The following is a 20,121-nucleotide window of genomic DNA, read 5'->3' on the forward strand; positions in this document are numbered from 1 at the left end:
GTTCACGCCAAGCCCCTGCGGTGTCGCTCCGGCTTGGCCCCAGCACTGGCACTGGCACAAACCTACTATGCTTCGACTCGTACAAATGCCATCAAGCTTTCACACCAAGCCCCCGCTCCAGATTTCCGGCACATTCGCAGCATTTGCTGGGTAGGTGTCTCACTCTGTTGCACTCTGAGCTTCCAGCCCTCGTGATCCAGGTTTGCGCCCGGACTGCAGCGACCCTTTATTTGCCACTTTCCCTCGGGATCAGTACAGTTCTAGCTATAGTTTTGGGTGGTTTATTTTCCATTCACTCAGCTACTGCAAATTTCCCACCGAATGGGATTGGAAATGGCAGAAATGATGCAAAAGTAGACAGCTCTTCCCCTACGGCCTGCGCAGCGGCCAGAAAGCAGGCTAGAGTTAAAGGGTTAATTAGTTCCGTCTGTGCGCGAGTAGGATCCTATACGCCCACCAGGTAGAAGACGGCGCTGAGCGGTTTTAAACACGCCACACTCACACTGGCTGACAGCATCAAACGCACACCCACACACGCACATGCACAAACACACCCCTCACTTTCCCTCTCTCTGTCTTTCTCCCACTCAAAGAGATTCACACCTCCATGACTCACCTTACAGTCTGATAGCAACCTTAGTTTAGCTAGGTGCCGTCAGGGAACCCCAGCCTGAGAAGCAGCCAGATTTATTTAAGGGGCAGGGAAGCCAGACTCTTACAGCCTATAGCTTCTCCGAACAAAAAAACACAACTTTTTAAAGACTTAAAGGTGTGCTATTGTGTGCATATATTGTTGTGTACACAATATGGAATGAAGCTGTTTTATTGAAAACAATCCTTTTTTGTTGTTACCTCAGCAAATGACTTACCATGGTGACATTTACATATTTTCTTACATATTAACAATTAGCTAAAGAAAAAAAAAAGAAAGGAAAGGAACATTCTTTCACTTCTTTAATCTCATCTTCTTTCCTATAAGTTTGAGGGTTCACCTTTGAAAAAATCAAACGATCAATTCTCCGAACATAACGGGCAGTGTATTCTGTGGTCTTTCACAAGAAGCACTTTTACCTCAATAGCACGGCTGAGCCAAAAGAACAAACGCTTTCTTCTCGACCTGAAAGGGACGTACAGGCAATTCCACTTTTGTGTGAGAAGGTGGTACATGGAGAGAACGCAGCTGTACCTGTGTAGTAGCTGTAGATGTTGTGCTGCTTCTGGAGCCCCACATCTGCTGGAACTGCACTCGGATCTCCGCAAACGTCTCAATGATCACGGCTATGAACACGTTCTGAAAACAAAGGCATGGGGTAATTAGGAGACAGCTTCCATCCATCATTGGCCCGCCCGGCTTTCAAGATTCACGTGCGGTTTCGTCTCTCCTCTCTCAATATTGCTGTGTTATGTGGTTGCGTTTCCGCAGGGAAACGTTGTTTACACACTGTTAAATAACAGGCTCCTCTCAGGAAGTCATGCCCCCTTGTCGCTGCTGTTCCAACCACACAGGAAGATGCCTGAACTCACCGCAACCTTCTACCGGCACCGACTATATTATTTCTTATATTGCATGAAAGGAAAGAAGCACAGTCGAGAGGACAGAAAGAACGCCAGGTGTCCCCTTTAAACGTGTCCTGGACTGTATATAGCTTGAGCCACTCTTACCCTGTGGCTTTTACACGGGCCGTAAATAGAGGTTCACGTGAAAAGGGGAGAGAGGATGAAGGACATCCCACCTTGACCAGCCAAGCGAGGAAGAAGATGAGCGTGATGAAGTAGAAGTAGGAGCGCCACCGCGGGAAGCTGTCGATGGCGCGGTACATGATGAAGACCCAGCCCTCCTGAGAGGCAGCCTCGTACACGGTGAAGATGCTGGTACCTGGGGCAGAGGAGCAGGCAAGGCCCAGATGAGAGGATGCTCCAGTGTCCCCAAACTGGGCCAGACTCAAAAACGCAGACATAAACAAAGCTTTTGCCGTTACTGCAACAGGTGTTTTGTATCATAAAGATTATGTGTCCCTCTTGAAAGTAACTACCCCTCTAGAATAAGATTCACCATAACTGCACAGTGGTGCGTCTCTGCTCAAATGCCAGGTTGGGTAGCATAACAACATCTACGATGTTGAAAATATGGATGAAGCAAGACCTGCATGTTTAAAAACAACAGGCCTCTTTTATTGTCTGTTTAGTATTGTCCCTTGTCCATGAAAGGAATCGAAAAGGATTTCATCGAGTAAACATGGAAAAAGCAGCAATCATTCCTTGGAATGTGTTACATTTAGTGCTAGAAACTTTAAAGCATTTCTCCAGTGTCTGTGGTGGAATATCAAAGCTCCATCCATGTAATCAAACACTTATCTAACATAATCAGTCAATATCCCAGGAGCATGAAAACTATGGCAACCACCTGAAGCTCTTTTCGCGAGTACAGTCATTTCTGGACTTGCATTAGCTGTGTACTGCCTTCAGCATGACTCCATGTTAGCATGCTGTGTGCAGCAGGAAGTCGGCTGCACAGTTCTGGTTTCCACAAGATTTTCACCAAGTCCCAGGACAGAACTGCCTAAGGACACAATCTAACCCTGCTGATGTTAACTCCATTATAAAGAGCATAACAAAAGTTCTCAATCAACAAAGAAGTAGTAGAAACACGGTGTTCCTAATGTAACAAAAATGTCAGAGACCTGTCTGTTTATTTAATTTCATTTATTTGCTTTTTTTCCCAAAACAATTTGAGCACAATTTCACAAAAAAAATCATAAACCCACATGAGTCAAAGGAAAGAAGACATGAGTGTCCATGTCCTTAAATATCTGACATATACAGAACTTTCTCAAATCTATACGGAAACACTACATCTCCCATATCATTTAGAGTGGAAGGCACTTGGACTGCATAAACCCACATTCAGTTTTACTTGGAGATTGATTGCTAAGACCAGAGTTATAAAACAACAACCAAAAAAGATTAATTTTAATGTTGGATAGCAAAAGTGCTTATGCAAGGAGTAGTGCCAAAATACAACCTACAGCTTTAAAATGAACAAGCAAACTAGGCAAGCCTAGATTTACCAGGCCATCATTTCCTGTATGCCATCCTTCACACTCGTCAACAACGCAACATCTGAAACTCTTGGATACCTCTGAAGGAAGCAGCGTTTGGCCATGTGCCTCTTACTGCCGAGAAAAATGCATCAGTGCCCAGAGCACTGCAATCATCATAAATACTCTGATGCACAGTGTGCCACAATATTTGTACCCTTTTGCACAAACATGCTGAGACCTCTCACATGCATTTCAACAAAAGTTGAACGAAAGCGTCAATTTTCACAGTATAGATACCTGCATATCTTCAAATGAACATGGCACCAATTATTTGTTAACTGCTTGTTAACTAAACCTAGCTAGACTAAAATGGGACTGGACAGACACCTAGCAAGCCAAGTATGCACCAAAACATCCCTTAATGCATCTTAAAATAATACTTCAAGCCAAGCGGCACGAAACAATATTTTAGCAGATCTTTCCCATCTCGGTAGCTGTTAGTAACTGATGCAGGGACAGAACTAGTTGAGAAAGAATTGCAGCTTATGCATCTATCCCTGCTTAGGACATGTTTGATACACATTGAAATGTGGATAATGTTGGATAGACAGCTAAGCAAAATGCATTCAAGTAAGTAAATGTCATGACGGTTGAGGTAAATACAGATTTTTTTTTAGAAACACATTCATGCCACACTATATCCTTACACTTTTTCATTTAATATATTACATGAATATTTCAAGTAACAGCATCTACATGAAATGACACGGCTTTAATGAACAAGCCTACTGTCCCTGCGGCTATACCAGAATGAACCGGAGGTAAGCAAGTTTGCAAACAAATTCAGTAGATGTATACCTAGCACCACATATCCTTGGTATGGCTCACTGTTTGCTAGCTAATGTCAGAGGAAATCCTCAGTGATGTGACTCATTGAGTGATAATGCTTCTTTGAGGACAGCAGATGGTCCAGCAAAAATAAAAAATAAAAAACTTTGCAGCTTAGTATTGGCTTCTCTGCAACAATTAAATGGACTTAATTTAGAATTACTTTCCTCCGTTGCTGTATTTAATGGTGAAATTTTTTTTATAACTTTTAATATCTTTCTTTTAGGATTGATGTAGAAGTAGTTAAATAAATCATGGTATTATTTTGCATAATCACTAAAGGGAATGAAAAGTAATCATCTGAGCACTTAGAGCCTACTGTCACAACTGTGCTAACAAACATCAACAAGCATCTTTTAAGAGATCCCTATCCGGTGGTGTCTGGCAGTTCAAAGATCATTTGCAAGGCAGAGAAGCTTTTCTTCGTGCCAACTGGAAGATTAGTGCCAAGTTCTGTGCCCTTCCACAGCAGATGTACGTCATAGCTCCCGTCTGCAATGTTCCCCAGTACACTCAAATCAGATCAAGGGGCTAAAATAAACTGCTCTGTTTGTGAGGATGCTACTATGCTTCTGTGAAACATGGACTTTACAGACATGTACTGCGTATTTAATGGCAAATTCTTTCATGTTTTACATTTTTATTCGATGTGCAGCTAAACCGACCTAATTGGCTTACACTATCAAACATCTGGGCAATACGATATACTTCCATATCTTCTGGAACAGTTGAAGACTCGGTATAGCCACTGACTAAAATGAAATATATTCTAAATCTATTCTAAATGAAAAAAAAAAAAAAAAAAACAGACAAGAACAAATTAAAATAACATTTCAATAGGAAGATCCAATTACAGAGTAATATCAGGCAGCTCATTTCAAGCCACAAAGGAAAGCAAAGAAGTGCCACAGACGGCTCCCACTCACCGAGCTCATTAAAGCCGCTGTAGCCCAGCTCCTGTCGGCTGAGCCCCAGCTCCTCCAGATCCATGCACTTAAAGCCCAGAGGACACTGGTAGCCCTCTCCGTCTGGGGAGCAGTGGGTGTCAGGAATGGCCAGGTTGTTCCAGGTCACATTGCTATGGGGAGGGAGACAAAACAAAAAAGCTTTAAGAAGTATTTTTGGGGGGTTGTCGGTGCCTGGACTACCACAGATCAAGACACTGTTCATGTCCTTAAATTCATAGTAAATTACACCGCTACCATAGTTGGCAAACGCACACACACATCCGTGCTTACGGTGATTCATGTGGTCGTCTTGATGGGTAATTTTAACTTAGCTCAGACTAAAAGACATAGAATGACTCTTACCTCAGTCAAGAGATGGATTAAACCCAAGCTGATAACTGATAACATCACCAACACATCCAAACTACACAATTCACCTCTGAAGATCTTTGTCTCACTAATAGAACCTATAAATATACCTCTTGTGCAGGTTTAACTGCAGGCTTACTGACAGTTTTTTATATAATATGAATTAGGATAAAAAGAATAAAATATATGCCACACAGTTTATTACAGAAAATTCAATAAGAAAACGTTTCTTCATAATATTCATCTGTGACCTAGTGGGTGTATTTTTAATAACTGACTTAGAACTTGAGGTGTTTGAATAATTGACATCCATTTTATTAATTAGATCTTAAGTATGCTCCTTATTCTCTTTAGAAAATATATGGTGAAAAACAGGTCAACCTCTTGGTTTACTCCTGAATAAGATTTAATGTAGCCAATGTAATTCAAAGAAGGAAAAAGAAGGATTTACTAATTAATTTACTAATTCTATTTGCCACAGTAGGCCTTCAGGCACCCCAGCAGTTCTGGAGCAAAAGTCCAGGTCTGACTATTACCTCGGAACCTTGGAAGCTAGTGGCAGTAGTCACTGTAAGTTTTGGAAGTCAGTGAAATCCTTGAAGGTACATGTAACTTTGTTGTGATTTTAACTTCATATTTGGATCAATAGACAATTACAGTTGAATTTGTGGTCATCTTTTCATCTTTTCAGGTAGTTCATATGATTTTAAAAATCTGTATTTGCTAGCTTAGTATCTGCTCAGGATTTATTTGTGCTCATTTTAAATTCTCATTGCTATTTGTCTGATTTAAATACTTCTTGCTTCTTAAGGTTTTAGATATTTTACAATCTGTAGCTAAAATCTACTGAAAGAAAAAACTATGTGGTGTGGATCACCTAAATGATCTCTTACTATAACTGGCTGGACATCTTGTGGTGTCGATGTTTGGATGAATAATGCATTCAGAATTCATGAACTTGGTGACAAAACTAAAGATTATTAGCACTTTCTGACAGAAACAAATCTTGTTTTTCTTTTGATAATATAAAAAAATCTTACTCAGGAAACATTTGTTAAAATTGTCAAGTTTTTGCGTTTTGTGAACAAGGCAGGAGGGTAGATTAGACATAGATTAGACAGAACACTTCCAATCACTTATGTTCTAATGCCATAAAAGAGGGTACATGTTCACAAGATTGATAACTACTCAAGTTCAAGTAAGTAGAACTGTCCTTATTTCCTTTGAAATTTTAACTTTTGCTATTTTCATTCTACAATAGTGCAATAAAATTGCAAATATAGAACTTCAGAATCTGTGAACAATTAGTCATTTTTTCTTTAATTTGATTAAGCAGGAGTTTTTAATATCTGCATATTGATTTGTTATTTATCTTAATTTAGCATTGTGTATGTTGTATATGTTATTGATAATGCACATTTCAATACTGGGACTCAGTTAGTCAGTCAGTAAGCAAAAATGCCTCTTCTAACTAGCAAAAAATTAAAATTGTTTAATTATTTTTTTTTAAATTCTCTTTTTTGGCTAGTTTTTTAAATTATTTCTTTGTTTTTTGAAATTGTTGGCTTCTCTGAAAATGAGAAACCAAATGTTCTTGGTATGGCACCTTGCTTAATAAATAAATTAATGGCTATAGGCATACAGTTCCCTATTTGGGTCACAGGTTTTACTTCTGGAGCCACTTGATGTCTCTAATGAAAATTAATGCTTTTAAATTGGCTAGCCAGACATTCTTTAAAATTGTTTATTAAAAGATCTGAAATGAGGGGGATAATTTATTCCCTAATTAGGCTGTGATAGATCACCTCACTGAATGCCAACACAAAGATTAACCCGTAACAGCCCTGTCAACCATACAACCAAAAGAAAAGCACATACAATCTTACTGATGCCAATAATCATTTTAAAGCTGATGATCATCTTGGGCATATTAAAATGCTAAAATAGATTTATTTGTTCTTAAACTTTAAAGATAAAAGCAGAGCAACAATTCTCAACATGCCACAAATGTGTTTTAAATGTTAAAGGTTACTTTCACAGAAAGCAACACTCAGTTTATCATTTCAACCTATCACCACAAAGAACAGAACAACTATTCTAAAAGATCTTAACCTAAAATACTGTCCAGTATGTAACTGGCAAGGAGGAGAAAATAAATAAGATGTTGCCATCAAATCCAAAATTCAACTCCATTAAAAAATAAATCTATCGGGCGCTCTACATTCTATTTCCCCAACCTCCATCAAGTCCAGCATGTGGTCTGGGTAGATTAGACACAGAACACTTCAGAACACTTTTATGCTCTAATGCCATAAAGAGTAAGGCCGCCCCCCCAACTCAGAAATGCTCTGACTCCATATGTCTTTAACCTCTAACTAACCCCCTATAAAAGCAATCAATGGAAAAGCATGTAAAACGTTTCTTTAAGTGGCCTAAAACCAGACCAGAGTGGCTGTGGGGTTTCTCTCAGGGCCAGGACAGCACTTGTCAGTCATGGAGACAGACAGATTGAGGCCATAAGGTTGGGAGAGCGATGAGTGTTTGTACAAAGCTCAAACAATGTAGGAAGTGCTAATTACTATGATTAGAGTTGCACGGCACTCCTTTGCTGTAATGCTGATGGCTAGGACTCTTTGTTTCAGAGCTGGATTTGGCACACCATTTATCCACATTTGAATATTAAAAAATCACGTGGTCAAAAATAGAAGCAGATGTATAGTGTATTACGCTCTCAATTCTCAGTGCCTTCACACTGAAAATCATTGCAATTCTTTGGTTTTGAATTAATTCAAGTTCACCACAAGATTGGCGCAAACCTTAAAACCTGTCCTAATCTGAACATATATACAGAAATTGGAAAGTAAAAAGGGTGACATGCTTCTTCTTGACTGAGTATCGAGCACTACACACTGCAGTGTGGGGATCCTTGAAACTGAAATGTTCCATGAATCTGTGGCATCAGATGAAAGCAAAGATAAATATTCCTTACAGCTACTGACAGAGTTTGGGTTTATGAGGACAGACGTGTGTGGGTGCTGTAGGGTCTGTTGTCCCCTTTTTCCAAAAAAAAAAAAGGAATATTACAGCAATTAAGTGTTGAGAAATAATCAATAGTAACTCTTTATCTCTGGCATGAAGCTCAAAAACATAATTTAGAATTGAGAAATGGTAGTTAAAATGATCAAAACAGCTGCATCAGCTGTGAATTATCTGATATGCATGGACACTTACTCTTTGGTATCATTGGTGACACAGTGGTGATTGAATGTGCCAAACATCTGAACCCCCAGAATTCCATAAAGAAGCAGAAAGAAGAGCAAAAATATGGACACACTCCAGATCTGCTCTCCAGATCGCCTACAGAGGAAGAACACGACAGCATTTTATGTAATTATAGTGATTACATTATTACTGGGGGGGTTTGGCTGTCTATGAGGCAGAGAGATGGTCCAGGTAGCGAGGTAGAGAATTCAAATTGGGTACGCTTGCATCCTGTAGCTGGTAGCATTTTTAAACCATGTTTTATGTCCTACTAAGGACGCTGACACAGAGACCAGCGGATACAAGCTCCGGCAAGACCATCTCCTGCTTTTAAAAAATCAGGTGAAAATGAGCGAGTGAAAGTCTTCATTTGTGTGTTGTTGTTACTTGTTTGATCTCTATTTCTGAATTGATGAAGGAGCTTCTATTGCCCACCCTGCCTGCTGATTCATATTCCCCATTACCTAGAATATCTACACTCAGAAACAGTAATAATTTAGGAATTTTTAAATAAGACGTGTTTTATTCTTGCTGGTTTTCTCGGCTTTGAGATACTTACTTGAGAATGTTGGTTATGCGAGTGCGTGGCAGCTCAAATCTGAAATAGATCCGAAAGGCTCGAATCATTATGAGGGCCCTCGGAATACGCAGCATTCTCCATGGTGACATCTGGTCCACAATCTTAGCTATTTCAAACACCTACAGATTCATGGGATAAGAGGTGGAAATCATCAAACTGCATGTTTTAATTTAAAGAAATAAAAGCACTTCACTGAGGACGTGTCATTTGACAGCCCTTCTGATTCTAGTACCTGAAGTACAAGAGAGACCCAGAGAAAGACCACCATGAAGCCATCAAACATGCACCAGCGGTCTTTAACATAGGAGTTATCTCCCTGGAAATCGAGACAAGGGGAAGAGAAGCAGATTTTAATGAGACTCCACTAGTGAAAAGCATGACAGGTCAGGACATGAAGTAATTGTAAAGCAACTTGACCTGTCAACACACAAAAGATGTGCTTCTATTAATAATTCACTAAATAGACATGAAGGGGAATCGTGCATATCACATTATACTCAAATTTTAAATGATACATTCAAAACATGACACCTTAATAAACAATTTCCATTGTTAGGATATCTTTAAATAAGAATATACACTTCAGGTTACATTATGTATTTTATTGCATTATAGTTCTACATTTAAATATAACAAAAAGCTGTTCTATAATTATAACAACTCTCTAGTTATTGTAGCAAACTCCTGAATAGTACCTACATATGTCAGCCAATGTACACAGGGCCAAGCAAAATGGAACAATGGGAATTAATAGAAACTGAACCATTTACCTAGACTAACCATACTTCTATATGTCTGATTTATTCAGTACTTATTTGGCTAAGTACTACATGTATTATAACATGTCACCTGAATTCACTATTCCCTAAAGAGGGAATGAATATTCCGATATATGTTGCTGTGGTATGATTAGGCCTAAATCTGTACAAAATGAAGCAGTAAAGATGTTTTCATTACATAATCCAGGTACCAGTAAATTATCTAAAGTCAAAACAATGCTATAGCTCTGTTTTTTGTAACACAGAGATCCAAGCACTGAGGATGATGAGATCACTAATGCACATAGGTTTGTTTGCTTAAGCGTCACCTGTGGACATGTTTCATTGCTTTCTTTCTGATGGAAAAGCAAACAACTCGCTGCCTTGTGCGTTTTGCCCATAGAGACCATGTCTCGTTAAGGCATTAAGTCTCCATCATAGCACTACACTAAATTGGTTCGCAAACTAAATTTGGATGTTTTGAATACTCTATATTATATGGAAAGATTGAAGCTATGCTAATCTTGATGAAACCGTATGTCAGTTCTCAATTCCACTTTAATTTTATTGATAACCTTTTAGTAATAATAACCTCTGTATGCTAAATGAAACTGCATTGTGAACACATTACTCACAGGTCATAATATGCCACAAAAACAGTATTTTTAAATTACTCTCCAGCACTTAATCTGAGCTATTCTGGCAGCAAGAAAAATCACACCAATTATCTTAAACAAAACCATCAAGCAGGAACATCTAGGCCAATAAACCAAAGACTACCCAAGCAGGCATGTGGCTCATGCCAACTGTTGAAAGTGCCATGCGACATGACTGAAGAAAATGAACCTCAGTAAGAAGACCAAAGAACTGAATCCGTGTCTATGAGGCCAACAATGAGTCGTCACATTAAGCACTGTTTCAGCCAATACATTATGTACAAAACTAAAGGTTGCATAATGTTCCTCCCTCTGGGATCCAAAATCAGACCTCTAATTAACACTTGACTCAGACTGAACGCTCACAAATTCAGGGAGTACAAAAAGACGAATCAGTTTAATGTTCTCCAGCAAAATGAACACCTCCTACTAACCAAGCCTGTACTTTAAATGCTTGTCTTGGTTGGTTGCTCCACACGTTATTTGCTGCTTAACAGCTATGTATCCATCTGAATTCTGAATGATCTTTAAGCGGCAAATCATTACCAAAAAACGCTAAATAGGTTTTCTTTAGTTCTGTTTAGACAAACAGACACATTATACACCTGACCATATGTCACATCCATAAAACATTTTCACCATGCGAAGTATGAACAGAGTACAAGAACAAGGTAATGAATATGGTAGCAGTGGGAAAGCTTTAATTCCTCATACATCTTGTAGTACAGATGAAAGACTGGTAGGTCAGAATGCACTGGCCAGCATCCTGGAGCTGGAGGTGTTGAGGTGGGTTACCTTGACTATGCCCCTGATGTGCATCTTGGCGATCATCTCGGCCGTGTAGAGGAACATGAGCAACGTGTCCAGGGTGAAGGTGACGTAGCGCAGGGGCGGGTAGTGCTGAAAGGTCTTGGGCGTGTTCATGCACACTGAGATGACACTGATTATGGCACAGGCCCTCAGCAGAGAGTGCACCCACTGGGGAGCGGGAGACATGGCCCTGCCTTAAAATCACACCCTTCCACGCAACGGCAAGACGTCAAGCCCTGCCAACAACTACCTAGGCACAATCTATTTATGTCCTACCACCACAAGTGGCCTTGTTTGAATGACTCGTTCACTCACTGGTTTGTTGATCCAGAGGATATCGGCGCTGTCGGTGAGGGTTTCATCAGGGCCGAAGTCGGTCATGGGTTGTGCCTCGACGCGTGAGCTCTGCTTCCTCTTCAGCATGCTGGGGCTAGCCGTGCTATACAGGGAGTGAATCTGAAAGGCAGACCAAGGCACGGTAGACGTGCTCTATTCAGTCTATCAAGAAATGTGCCTATACAGGGTGTTTAGTGTGAAATGGCAGCTGACAGCTCTATGACATCGATGATGCTGTGATCTTAGATAGCCACAGAATTACTACAACTGATCTCAGATTTCCATGAAAGGTGTCTGATGCAAGTATGGCTACAATGACATGCAAACAGACACAGAAGGTGGAAAAGTCAAATATGAGATATTTCTCCATTGCAGCCTCGCATTACAACATGGGAACATGGCTCTGCATCACACTGTATTGTATTTTTGCATGGCCACTGTGGAACACGGTCAAGCATATGGAGAACACCGAACACCGTTCACAAAAACACTGCCTTACCTGCTGCAAAGATCACGCTCGATCTTCACCTATATGATCACACCTACAGCCAGTCAATACTGATGTTGCATACAGAATGGAATAAGGGCCATTCTCACAGTCAACATACACGGATATCACACACTAACTGAAACAAAGCGCACATACCAACGGGAAAAGTAAAGCTGAAATTGCTCCAGCACTGCACATAACATGCGATCAGGCATACCCTGTAAATAACACACAACAGTTAGTCAACATGGTATATATGGTGTACCCACGTGTACAATATGATTTTATCCACAAATAATGTCCACCACATCAGACAAGGCATATATGCAACATTCAGTGAGGTGTTCTGGACAGATGGGATTGCTGGACCATGTGACTCACGGTCAAGCTTCTCATTGGTGCGTTCATCCCCAGGATACAGAGGGGTGGAAACCAGTATGAAAGATTGTTTGCCAATAGAGTTGAGACTCCGCCTACTCAGCTACAGGAAAGATAGTGTGAAATCAAAGAGATACATGGCTATTTATTGAAAGATCTACAATTTTAGTAGTATAGACATTATATATAAGTTAAATGTCATAGATGCAAAAGTGCTAGCTCTGTGACTGAGCACAAAACAGTTAAACCTGTTTTCAGTGTAGTTAACTGGCCTCACTAACTATGTTGAGCATACATGTGTTTTAATACTTACATGTCTACTTGTTTATGCTGTTTTATGTAAAATATACAAGACGTTATGCCTATACCAATGTAAATTGAAAACAGTATGTCAACACCTTATTCCATTTACAACACTTAACGGTTTGTGCAAATCATTGCAGGAGATTGGCTAACTACATACACTTGAAGAAATATATAGCAATTGTTACCAATACATGCTAGTGTCTTTTTAAAGGCAACAAAATGCAATAAACTAAATGCAAATACAGAAGTCTGAGAGTTTTTTTTTTAAATGAGCCAAGTCTTTGTTTTATCTTAGATCACCTTCCTATCAACAAGACCAAACTCCTTAAAAAAAACTATATATTCAAAAGCAATCTGCATAATAGGCCTTAATTGCTACACTTACCATATGTTGGTAGAGATTTGAGGATGAGTGAAAACAAAATTATAGGATGTGAGTGCAATAATGTGGGTGTGAGCTGCAGAGAACTGCAATTAGTATCACTTCTTGAGAAAGGACCTTTTCAAAAGGGCAGGATGCAATCACTGTGCGCATTAATGGTTGTGAGTATCCACTGGTTTCCCAAACTAACTCGTTTTAAGCATGTAAAGTATTGCATGTTAAACTATGTAGTTGAGTGGTCGCCTCAATGCTGCCACCATAAGAATGAGAAGAAGCCACAAAGACCAAAAAAAAAAAAAGCTTAACTGAACATGGGAAAACAAACTCCAGTCAAGATAGGTGTTCAAAGCAAAAATCAATTAACAAATAACCCAGCCTGTTATCAAAAATGAAAAACCAAAAAAAATAATAAATACATTGCACGAAAGCTAATTAAGATACTATCTAATTTATATTTAGATGTTTTTACGTTAATCTCTGTCCTAAGCATCTTATGCATGACTTCCTGTTTTATTAGTGTTTATATATACACAAGACAATAGCAATATATTCTACTTGTTTATCAAGGTCAGACAAACAACTGAAATCAGACACCAGCTTCAAAAAGTACACAGCAAATATCCAGCCACTAATAGGAAATTAATTACTAAGTTTAGAACTGGAAAATTCTCAACACATCAAAAAGGACTCAAATTGTTCTTATAGGCAACAGACTCATAAGGCAAACATGCTCGGAGCGGAGGCTCCTAGGCTAAGAAATGCTCCAAGGAACACCATTGGAGAATTTTAAATGATAGATACACCTTCAGGTGATAAGTCTTCCAAACTAAGTCCCCAGTTTTCTGCCTGTTTGTAAGGCCTACAGAAAAAGCCCTCTAGCTACTCACATCAAGCCTTTAAGGAAAGACAAAATGAAAACGAGACCAAATGCAGCTGACAGCAAATCAAAGTACGACATTTTAAAGAAAGAAAAACGTCTAATTTAGGCTATATACAGCCATCAATGTTGTAAAGTATAAAGCAGATCAAAGTCCATAAAACAACGAGAAGCAGCTACATAGCATCTATATAATACATTATATATTGTGCCCAATGCACAATACACCCAATCATAACAACCAAATGAATGACACGAAATCTAATAGTAGAGATAACGTGTATAGACTTGGAAAATCCTCCCTCTGCAAGGAACAACACCTGCTTTAGCACGGTTACTATGGTAACAGATGAGCGAACGGCTGCCACGGACTCGGAATGAATCGCGTTACGTAGAAACCACGACAATATATACACGCAAAAAAACACATATTCTCATGTCGTATTTGCCAATCGCAGTATACAGCACAGAGATGCACGATAAAGGTTGCAAGAGCGTCTTTGATTCCGCCTTAAGGACGATTTTGCAAGGGAGGCCCGAGGCTGCGCAGCCGCTGCTTGCTTCCCGGTAGGCGCGCACAGAGCCGAACCAAAACCATCCACGCGTCGCATTTCCGTGAGCGGTAACGCAAACGCGAACGGCAGAGGATACCGACTCACTCACTTACCGTCCGTTTGTCCTGGTCAGTGCGGGGCTGGATGCATGGCTCGTGCGTTAAGGGGTTTCTATCAGCTCGAGCTGCAGTCGGCATCAGCCGTGGAGAAACCGCAGCGCCGAGGACGCGCGTGCCCCGAGCGACAGCGGCGCACGGCTTCGGTGACACGCAAAGGCCTAGAAGTAAAAAAAAAAAAAAAAAAAAAAAGAGAGAGAGAGAAAAAAGAAAAGAAAGAAAGAAAAGATTGTACTCGTTATTATGAGATAGCCTAAATTTAAAAGGGCATTTTGGTCTATATTTTTAAATAATTTTAGCATAAGCTTTCGTGCAGGTTTTGGAATGGGTTAAACGTGCTATCACATGATATTCTGATGCATATTTGTGAACGATATTTTTAAAGCCATATGCAGTTACCCAACACGAAGCGTTTTCTTATTTCATTCAGCATAAATCATGCAGTTGGATTACAAGTCATTTATTTCATAATTTATCCCATGCACATCTAACTAAACATGTAAACATCCTGACTAAAAGATTGGTACTACTGTATTTTAGTAACAAAACATCAGTATTTCAGGCTTTAACATGTGTGACTTGGCTTGTCTATTTTGACAATAGGATTGGAGGATCGTTTATTAGCATATTATGATTTGTGCATTGAAAGAAAGAAAGGTTAATATGATGGAAGGTATTAAATTATATAATTATATCATTTTAACAGTACAGTAGGGTTTATTCATTGTGTGTGTGTGTGTGTGTGTGTGTGTGTGTGTGTGTGTGTGTGAGAGAGAGAGAGAGAGAGAGAGAGAGAGAGAGAGAGAGAGAGAGAGAGAGAGATTTTCATAGAGCAGTATGAGGTTTCTGGGGTCATGGCACAGCTTCAGGAATTTCTCATTGGAGCTGTTTAATCAACTAGTGTTGTAACTGTCATTCATGTCTAGGTAGAAGGTATGTGACACTGCCTGGGCTGAGAAATACCCAGATATAGTTTTTATTTGTTTCCTTTTTTTGTGATGGGGTCATGAATAATTGATAAGCCCTGCTCTGATTGGCTGCTTAATGGCAAGGTACTGTCATGGTGCCCCTTCAAGTATCATCTTTACCTTGGCAACAGCTTCCGTGTATTTATTTTCATTTTTGGGTTCGTTCCTTATTTTTATCTTTCGTCTTGTTTCATTCTCTGCTCCTCATTGTTCCCAGGTGTTTCTCGTTTCTTTGTGATTCCTTGGTCTGTATAAACATTGTGTTTTCTAGTCTTGTTTGCTTGTTAATATTAGATGTTTGGTCGTGTTTGCTGTACCATGGTTTCCTCTTTAGCCTGCTTAGTTACTTCCATGTTTAGTTGTCATGTTTTTTCTTATGAGTGTTGTGTGTTCTGGTGCTGTTTGCATGTCTGACTTTAATGGCTTTTCACCCTTGGACCATTTAATGGTTAATGGTTATGTATTTGCCTGCAATAAACAATGCTCATCTCAGCATTAGCATCCTTTCTGCCTCCTTTCTCGAACCCTTACATAATTACATACTGACCTACACACCTGCTGCTGTGGTCGCCCTGCAGACCTATAAGAACAAGAATCAATAATCAATGCCATATAAAAGCATTAAATACCTATCAAAAATTGTTTACTTATATATGTTTTGTTTGATCGATGTAGTGAAGGTACAGCAGTTGGATTTGAGACCTTGAATATCTAAACTCTATTATGTTGTAAACGCAAATGTCTTCAAATAATGATGGGACTAGGTAAAAGCCTAAGACTGCTTAAAGTTACACACGCAGCCTTTTAAAGGTTCCATAGAATGGAAAACTATTTACCTTAGCATAGTTGAGTAAGGAGAGGTCAGTACATGAGCCTCAAATTCTGTTGTCACATCTTTTAAAAGTAAATTCCACATAAACAAAACAAGGTCGTAAATCGGATCAATTTCAAAAGTTCCATTACTGTTACAGAAAACTCTTGACTGTTCAATATTTATGCCCTTAAATTTTACATACAGTAGCTCACGATCTACTCCATGCAATATTAACATGGACTTGCACAGATGAATATTTGTCCTCTTCAACAGTTCTGCAGGTAACAACACAATGAGAAAGGAATAGCAGGCATTGTTGACATCCATATTTAACAATATCCCGGACACATTGTTCGTTTGCTCTACATATTTAACTCCCGACAGTTTCTTAGACCTTAGACAATATCGAGAATGAGTTTGACATTTGAAAAGAGGACTTTATCAGAGGACTTTTTCCAACTTTATCAGAATCTAGCTATACTAGCTATCTAGCCATATTCTGTGATTTTTGTTGGTTGGAACCAGATCATCTTACATTGAAGGTTTCATAACAAGTTTATGTTACTGTAATGTTGTTGAGACAGAAAGCGCGTAGCTGCATAGCAACCTAGCAAGCTCTAGCCAAGTAGCTAATAGCTAGTTTATTTACACAGAGGTTCATTGAACCTCCCAGCCTGTCCTTCAAAGGAAGCTCCCGCAAAGGTGGGAGCAGAAGCTGGTGTTGAGATGAGGCAAAGAGCAGCATGAGGAGCTGAAGCAAGTCAAGGAGGAGGAGCCAGGGCCAAGAAAAAACCGGGAAAGTGTGATGGGAAAAACATGGAGGCACATGAGAAGGCCGACAAAGCAGCTACCGGAGGCATGAACACAGACACAGCTCCCACAGGAGCAGGCTGGCAGGCTGACAGGGTGACCATAGCAGCAGGCTGGTAGGCTCACAGGGTGACCACAGGAATAGGAGGCAAGAATACTCTCCTACATTAAGTGCTTTAGAAAATCTTTCTAAGATTCCAGGGAAACTTTCTAAGATTCTTTGCATTCTGTGATTCTTGATTATGACTTTAAAAAATAAAGGTAGCTTTTTTTACAAAGTCTCCTTACGTTCTGCTAGTTCACAAAAAAATCAGAGGAATTTTTCAGAGGAAGAATTCAGTCTTTGTGGTAATCCCAAGAAAATAAAGTGGCTCACCAAAAAAAAAGAGGTGGACCCATACTGTGTATGAAATTAGCACAGGGATCTTTACAGGAATACCCTGTCAATCATTTTGTGCAGAAGCTGTAAAAGTTAGCTGCAGCTGTTTTCTGCTAAAATGATTGACTGAACCTTTAATGGTCATGTTTGTCTCTCTTTTATCAGAAGCAAATATGGTATGTTTTTTATATGTATGTTTGTTGTTATTGTATGTTTAAGTTGCATGTAGAGTATAATATTTATAACAAAATAGCTTACTAATTAAATAAAAATTATTTTTTTGTTTTATGAGAAAACTAGAGATAGCAGTTTGCTCATTTGTGTACTACCGTCATTGTTTTATTGTTGGTTGTTATATATGCTTGTTTTATGCTGTTATTGGTTGAAGCATATGGAGGACTATAGAATAAAAGCATTACTCTGTGTGTGTGTGTGTGTGTGTGCGTGTTAATTAATTTGATAAATAATCTCTTCATATCTACATTAACATCTTCATTAACTATTATTATAGGACTCGGGCTGTGCTATAGGACGTACAGTCTTATCAACCTTTCTGTCTGTTTCAATAATGCCACACCCTTAACGGCTGTGCTGACTAAATCACAGAGTGCACATTTAGAAATATGCATGAAGAAAGGCAAGGGGGAAGCACATTGCTAAATTGTGTCAATAAACAGTTTCAAATGACATCTTTCAACAGTGGCCAAGCTTTTATTTTTGGCACATTACCTCTTGGTCCGACTCCTACCCTTGTGGCAAGAGTCGGAACTAATCAACGGCACTCACACGGAGAGCACTGCTGGCCTCCAAAGAGCTGGAGCCAGTTTTGGCCAGCCCAATCTCCGCCTGTGTGAGAGTGTGAAGATTCCTGAAAGCATTTCACTCTTGTGCAGGACCTAAACATGAATGCAGAGGCTTTGATCAACTCTGTCTCAGTTTCTTTGTTCCTGCTTTTGCTCACTGCCATTGAGGAAAGTTTACTGCATTCTCTGAGGTGAGTTATGCTGCTTTGTTTTTCCTCTGAGTTCTACTGACACACAAGATTTTGGTGTGGTGAAAAAAAAAATCTTTTTAAGGAGTTGTGAACTTAAGCCTTCCAGTACCTTAACCCACGCAGACTGTACTGTACCTAACTCTGCTAATTCGCTGCTTTTGAATTTCGCCTTGTTTTACGCTTTGCAGATACTTGTAAAACCTTTTTTTTTTTTTTTTTACATTATGCTTTTCAGCACAAAGATCACATTTTTATGGTGTTGTCAAAGGCAGCACTGAAAGGACAGGCACTTATTGAACTTTTCTAAACACTTCCTTTAAGGTTTGGCACAACACAATTTCCATTTTTCCAGCCTTGCTGCAGATGCTACCAGCAGCCTTCCTGCTGATTGAATAAGCGTACCTATTTAGTGGCAAAAACATTGACATGTTAACACTTTATTCTCTCTAAGAGGAACTAATGGACCATTTCTAAATGAACTGTGGGGGAAGCTGAGTTTTGCACTATTAACTTGGTGCACTTAGATGAGTGTGCTGGAGAAACAGGCTGAAAGAGGGGCGGGAAATAACAGTAAATTACGTTCTGATGTTTATTCATAACAGGTGCACAATGGCACTAACTTCACTGCTCCTTTATGTAAACAGTCAGCAAATGCAACCAATTTGAAATCTTACTTGTGAGTCACAGAGAATAGGTTGGAATCAGAATGAGTCTTAATCAAAGTATACAAAACAACAACAACATAAATCCCATTACAGGCTACGAATCATACGACGTTGCACTGGCTAATGTTGCTAATCTGACTAAGCATAGCGATGTCACATTCTAAACATTTTTCAACATAATAATATTAGAATGGCCAACTGATATGAAATAAAATCTCATTTTCAGAAGCAGCTTTGTACGGAGAAGTGATAAACAATGAAATCCTGCCCGCTCTTTGTTTTGAAAAGACTGATCAAATTCAGACTCTGGGGCTCTGGGGCCAATGATTGGTACCTTTTGTTAAGACATCAGAAACATGTTTACAGTAGATGGTTGACACAGTGCAGAATATCAGCACTTTCAGACTAACATTCAACACATATTCATTTCCCCAGACGTGGAATCTGTTTGGCATATGGATTTCACAATAGTTTGGTAAAGGTTTATAATACAGCCCAAATTTTCGAGTATACCTTGTGGTTTGAATTGATATTAGACTTTCAAGATTTAGTGAAAGTTAGGTGACTGCAAATTTTATCTGTCCTGAACTGTTAACGTATACATGAGTTGTGCACTTAAGCACTTATCTCATGCTGTTTTTACTTTATTAAGAAAAAGTACCTGCGGTAGTAGATAAAGCATAACATCAACTCAAAATGTTGTCAATTAATCAAGGACCAGCAACACAGGCCAATATTTTCA

General features: G+C 39.3%; 2 protein-coding genes across 11 annotated transcripts in view; one reads left to right on the top strand and one right to left on the bottom strand.

The window, feature by feature from the left end:
- The window catches only part of nalcn (sodium leak channel, non-selective), a 72,508-nt gene extending 57,605 nt beyond the window's left edge, over window positions 1–14,903 (bottom strand). Inside the window, exons 1-11 of the mRNA XM_027001422.3 lie at window positions 14,747–14,903; window positions 12,518–12,617; window positions 12,293–12,354; window positions 11,626–11,766; window positions 11,296–11,478; window positions 9,319–9,402; window positions 9,066–9,205; window positions 8,477–8,602; window positions 4,856–5,007; window positions 1,734–1,876; window positions 1,187–1,291 (exon numbers count right to left, since the gene is read on the bottom strand). Of these exons, the coding sequence (XP_026857223.2) occupies window positions 1,187–1,291; window positions 1,734–1,876; window positions 4,856–5,007; window positions 8,477–8,602; window positions 9,066–9,205; window positions 9,319–9,402; window positions 11,296–11,478; window positions 11,626–11,766; window positions 12,293–12,334 (1,116 nt within the window). The 5' untranslated portion in view covers window positions 12,335–12,354; window positions 12,518–12,617; window positions 14,747–14,903. The remainder of the gene's footprint in view (window positions 1–1,186; window positions 1,292–1,733; window positions 1,877–4,855; window positions 5,008–8,476; window positions 8,603–9,065; window positions 9,206–9,318; window positions 9,403–11,295; window positions 11,479–11,625; window positions 11,767–12,292; window positions 12,355–12,517; window positions 12,618–14,746) is intronic.
- A 3,600-nt stretch (window positions 14,904–18,503) lies between these two features.
- Window positions 18,504–20,121, top strand: part of itgbl1 (integrin, beta-like 1) — a 40,942-nt gene continuing 39,324 nt past the window's right edge. For 6 of the 10 annotated variants that reach the window (XM_081720686.1, XM_081720690.1, XM_081720691.1 and 3 more), the window contains exon 1: window positions 18,504–18,714. In XM_081720686.1, coding sequence (XP_081576812.1) covers window positions 18,623–18,714 — 92 coding nt within the window. In that variant the 5' untranslated portion in view covers window positions 18,504–18,622. The remainder of the gene's footprint in view (window positions 18,715–20,121) is intronic. The other 4 variants (XM_081720692.1, XM_081720693.1, XM_027001329.3 and 1 more) reach the window with 3 other exon arrangements.

Source organism: Electrophorus electricus, chromosome 9 (assembly GCF_041902795.1).
Source record: "Electrophorus electricus isolate QZ-2024a chromosome 9, ASM4190279v1, whole genome shotgun sequence".
Taxonomy (NCBI): Eukaryota; Metazoa; Chordata; class Actinopteri; order Gymnotiformes; family Gymnotidae; genus Electrophorus; species Electrophorus electricus.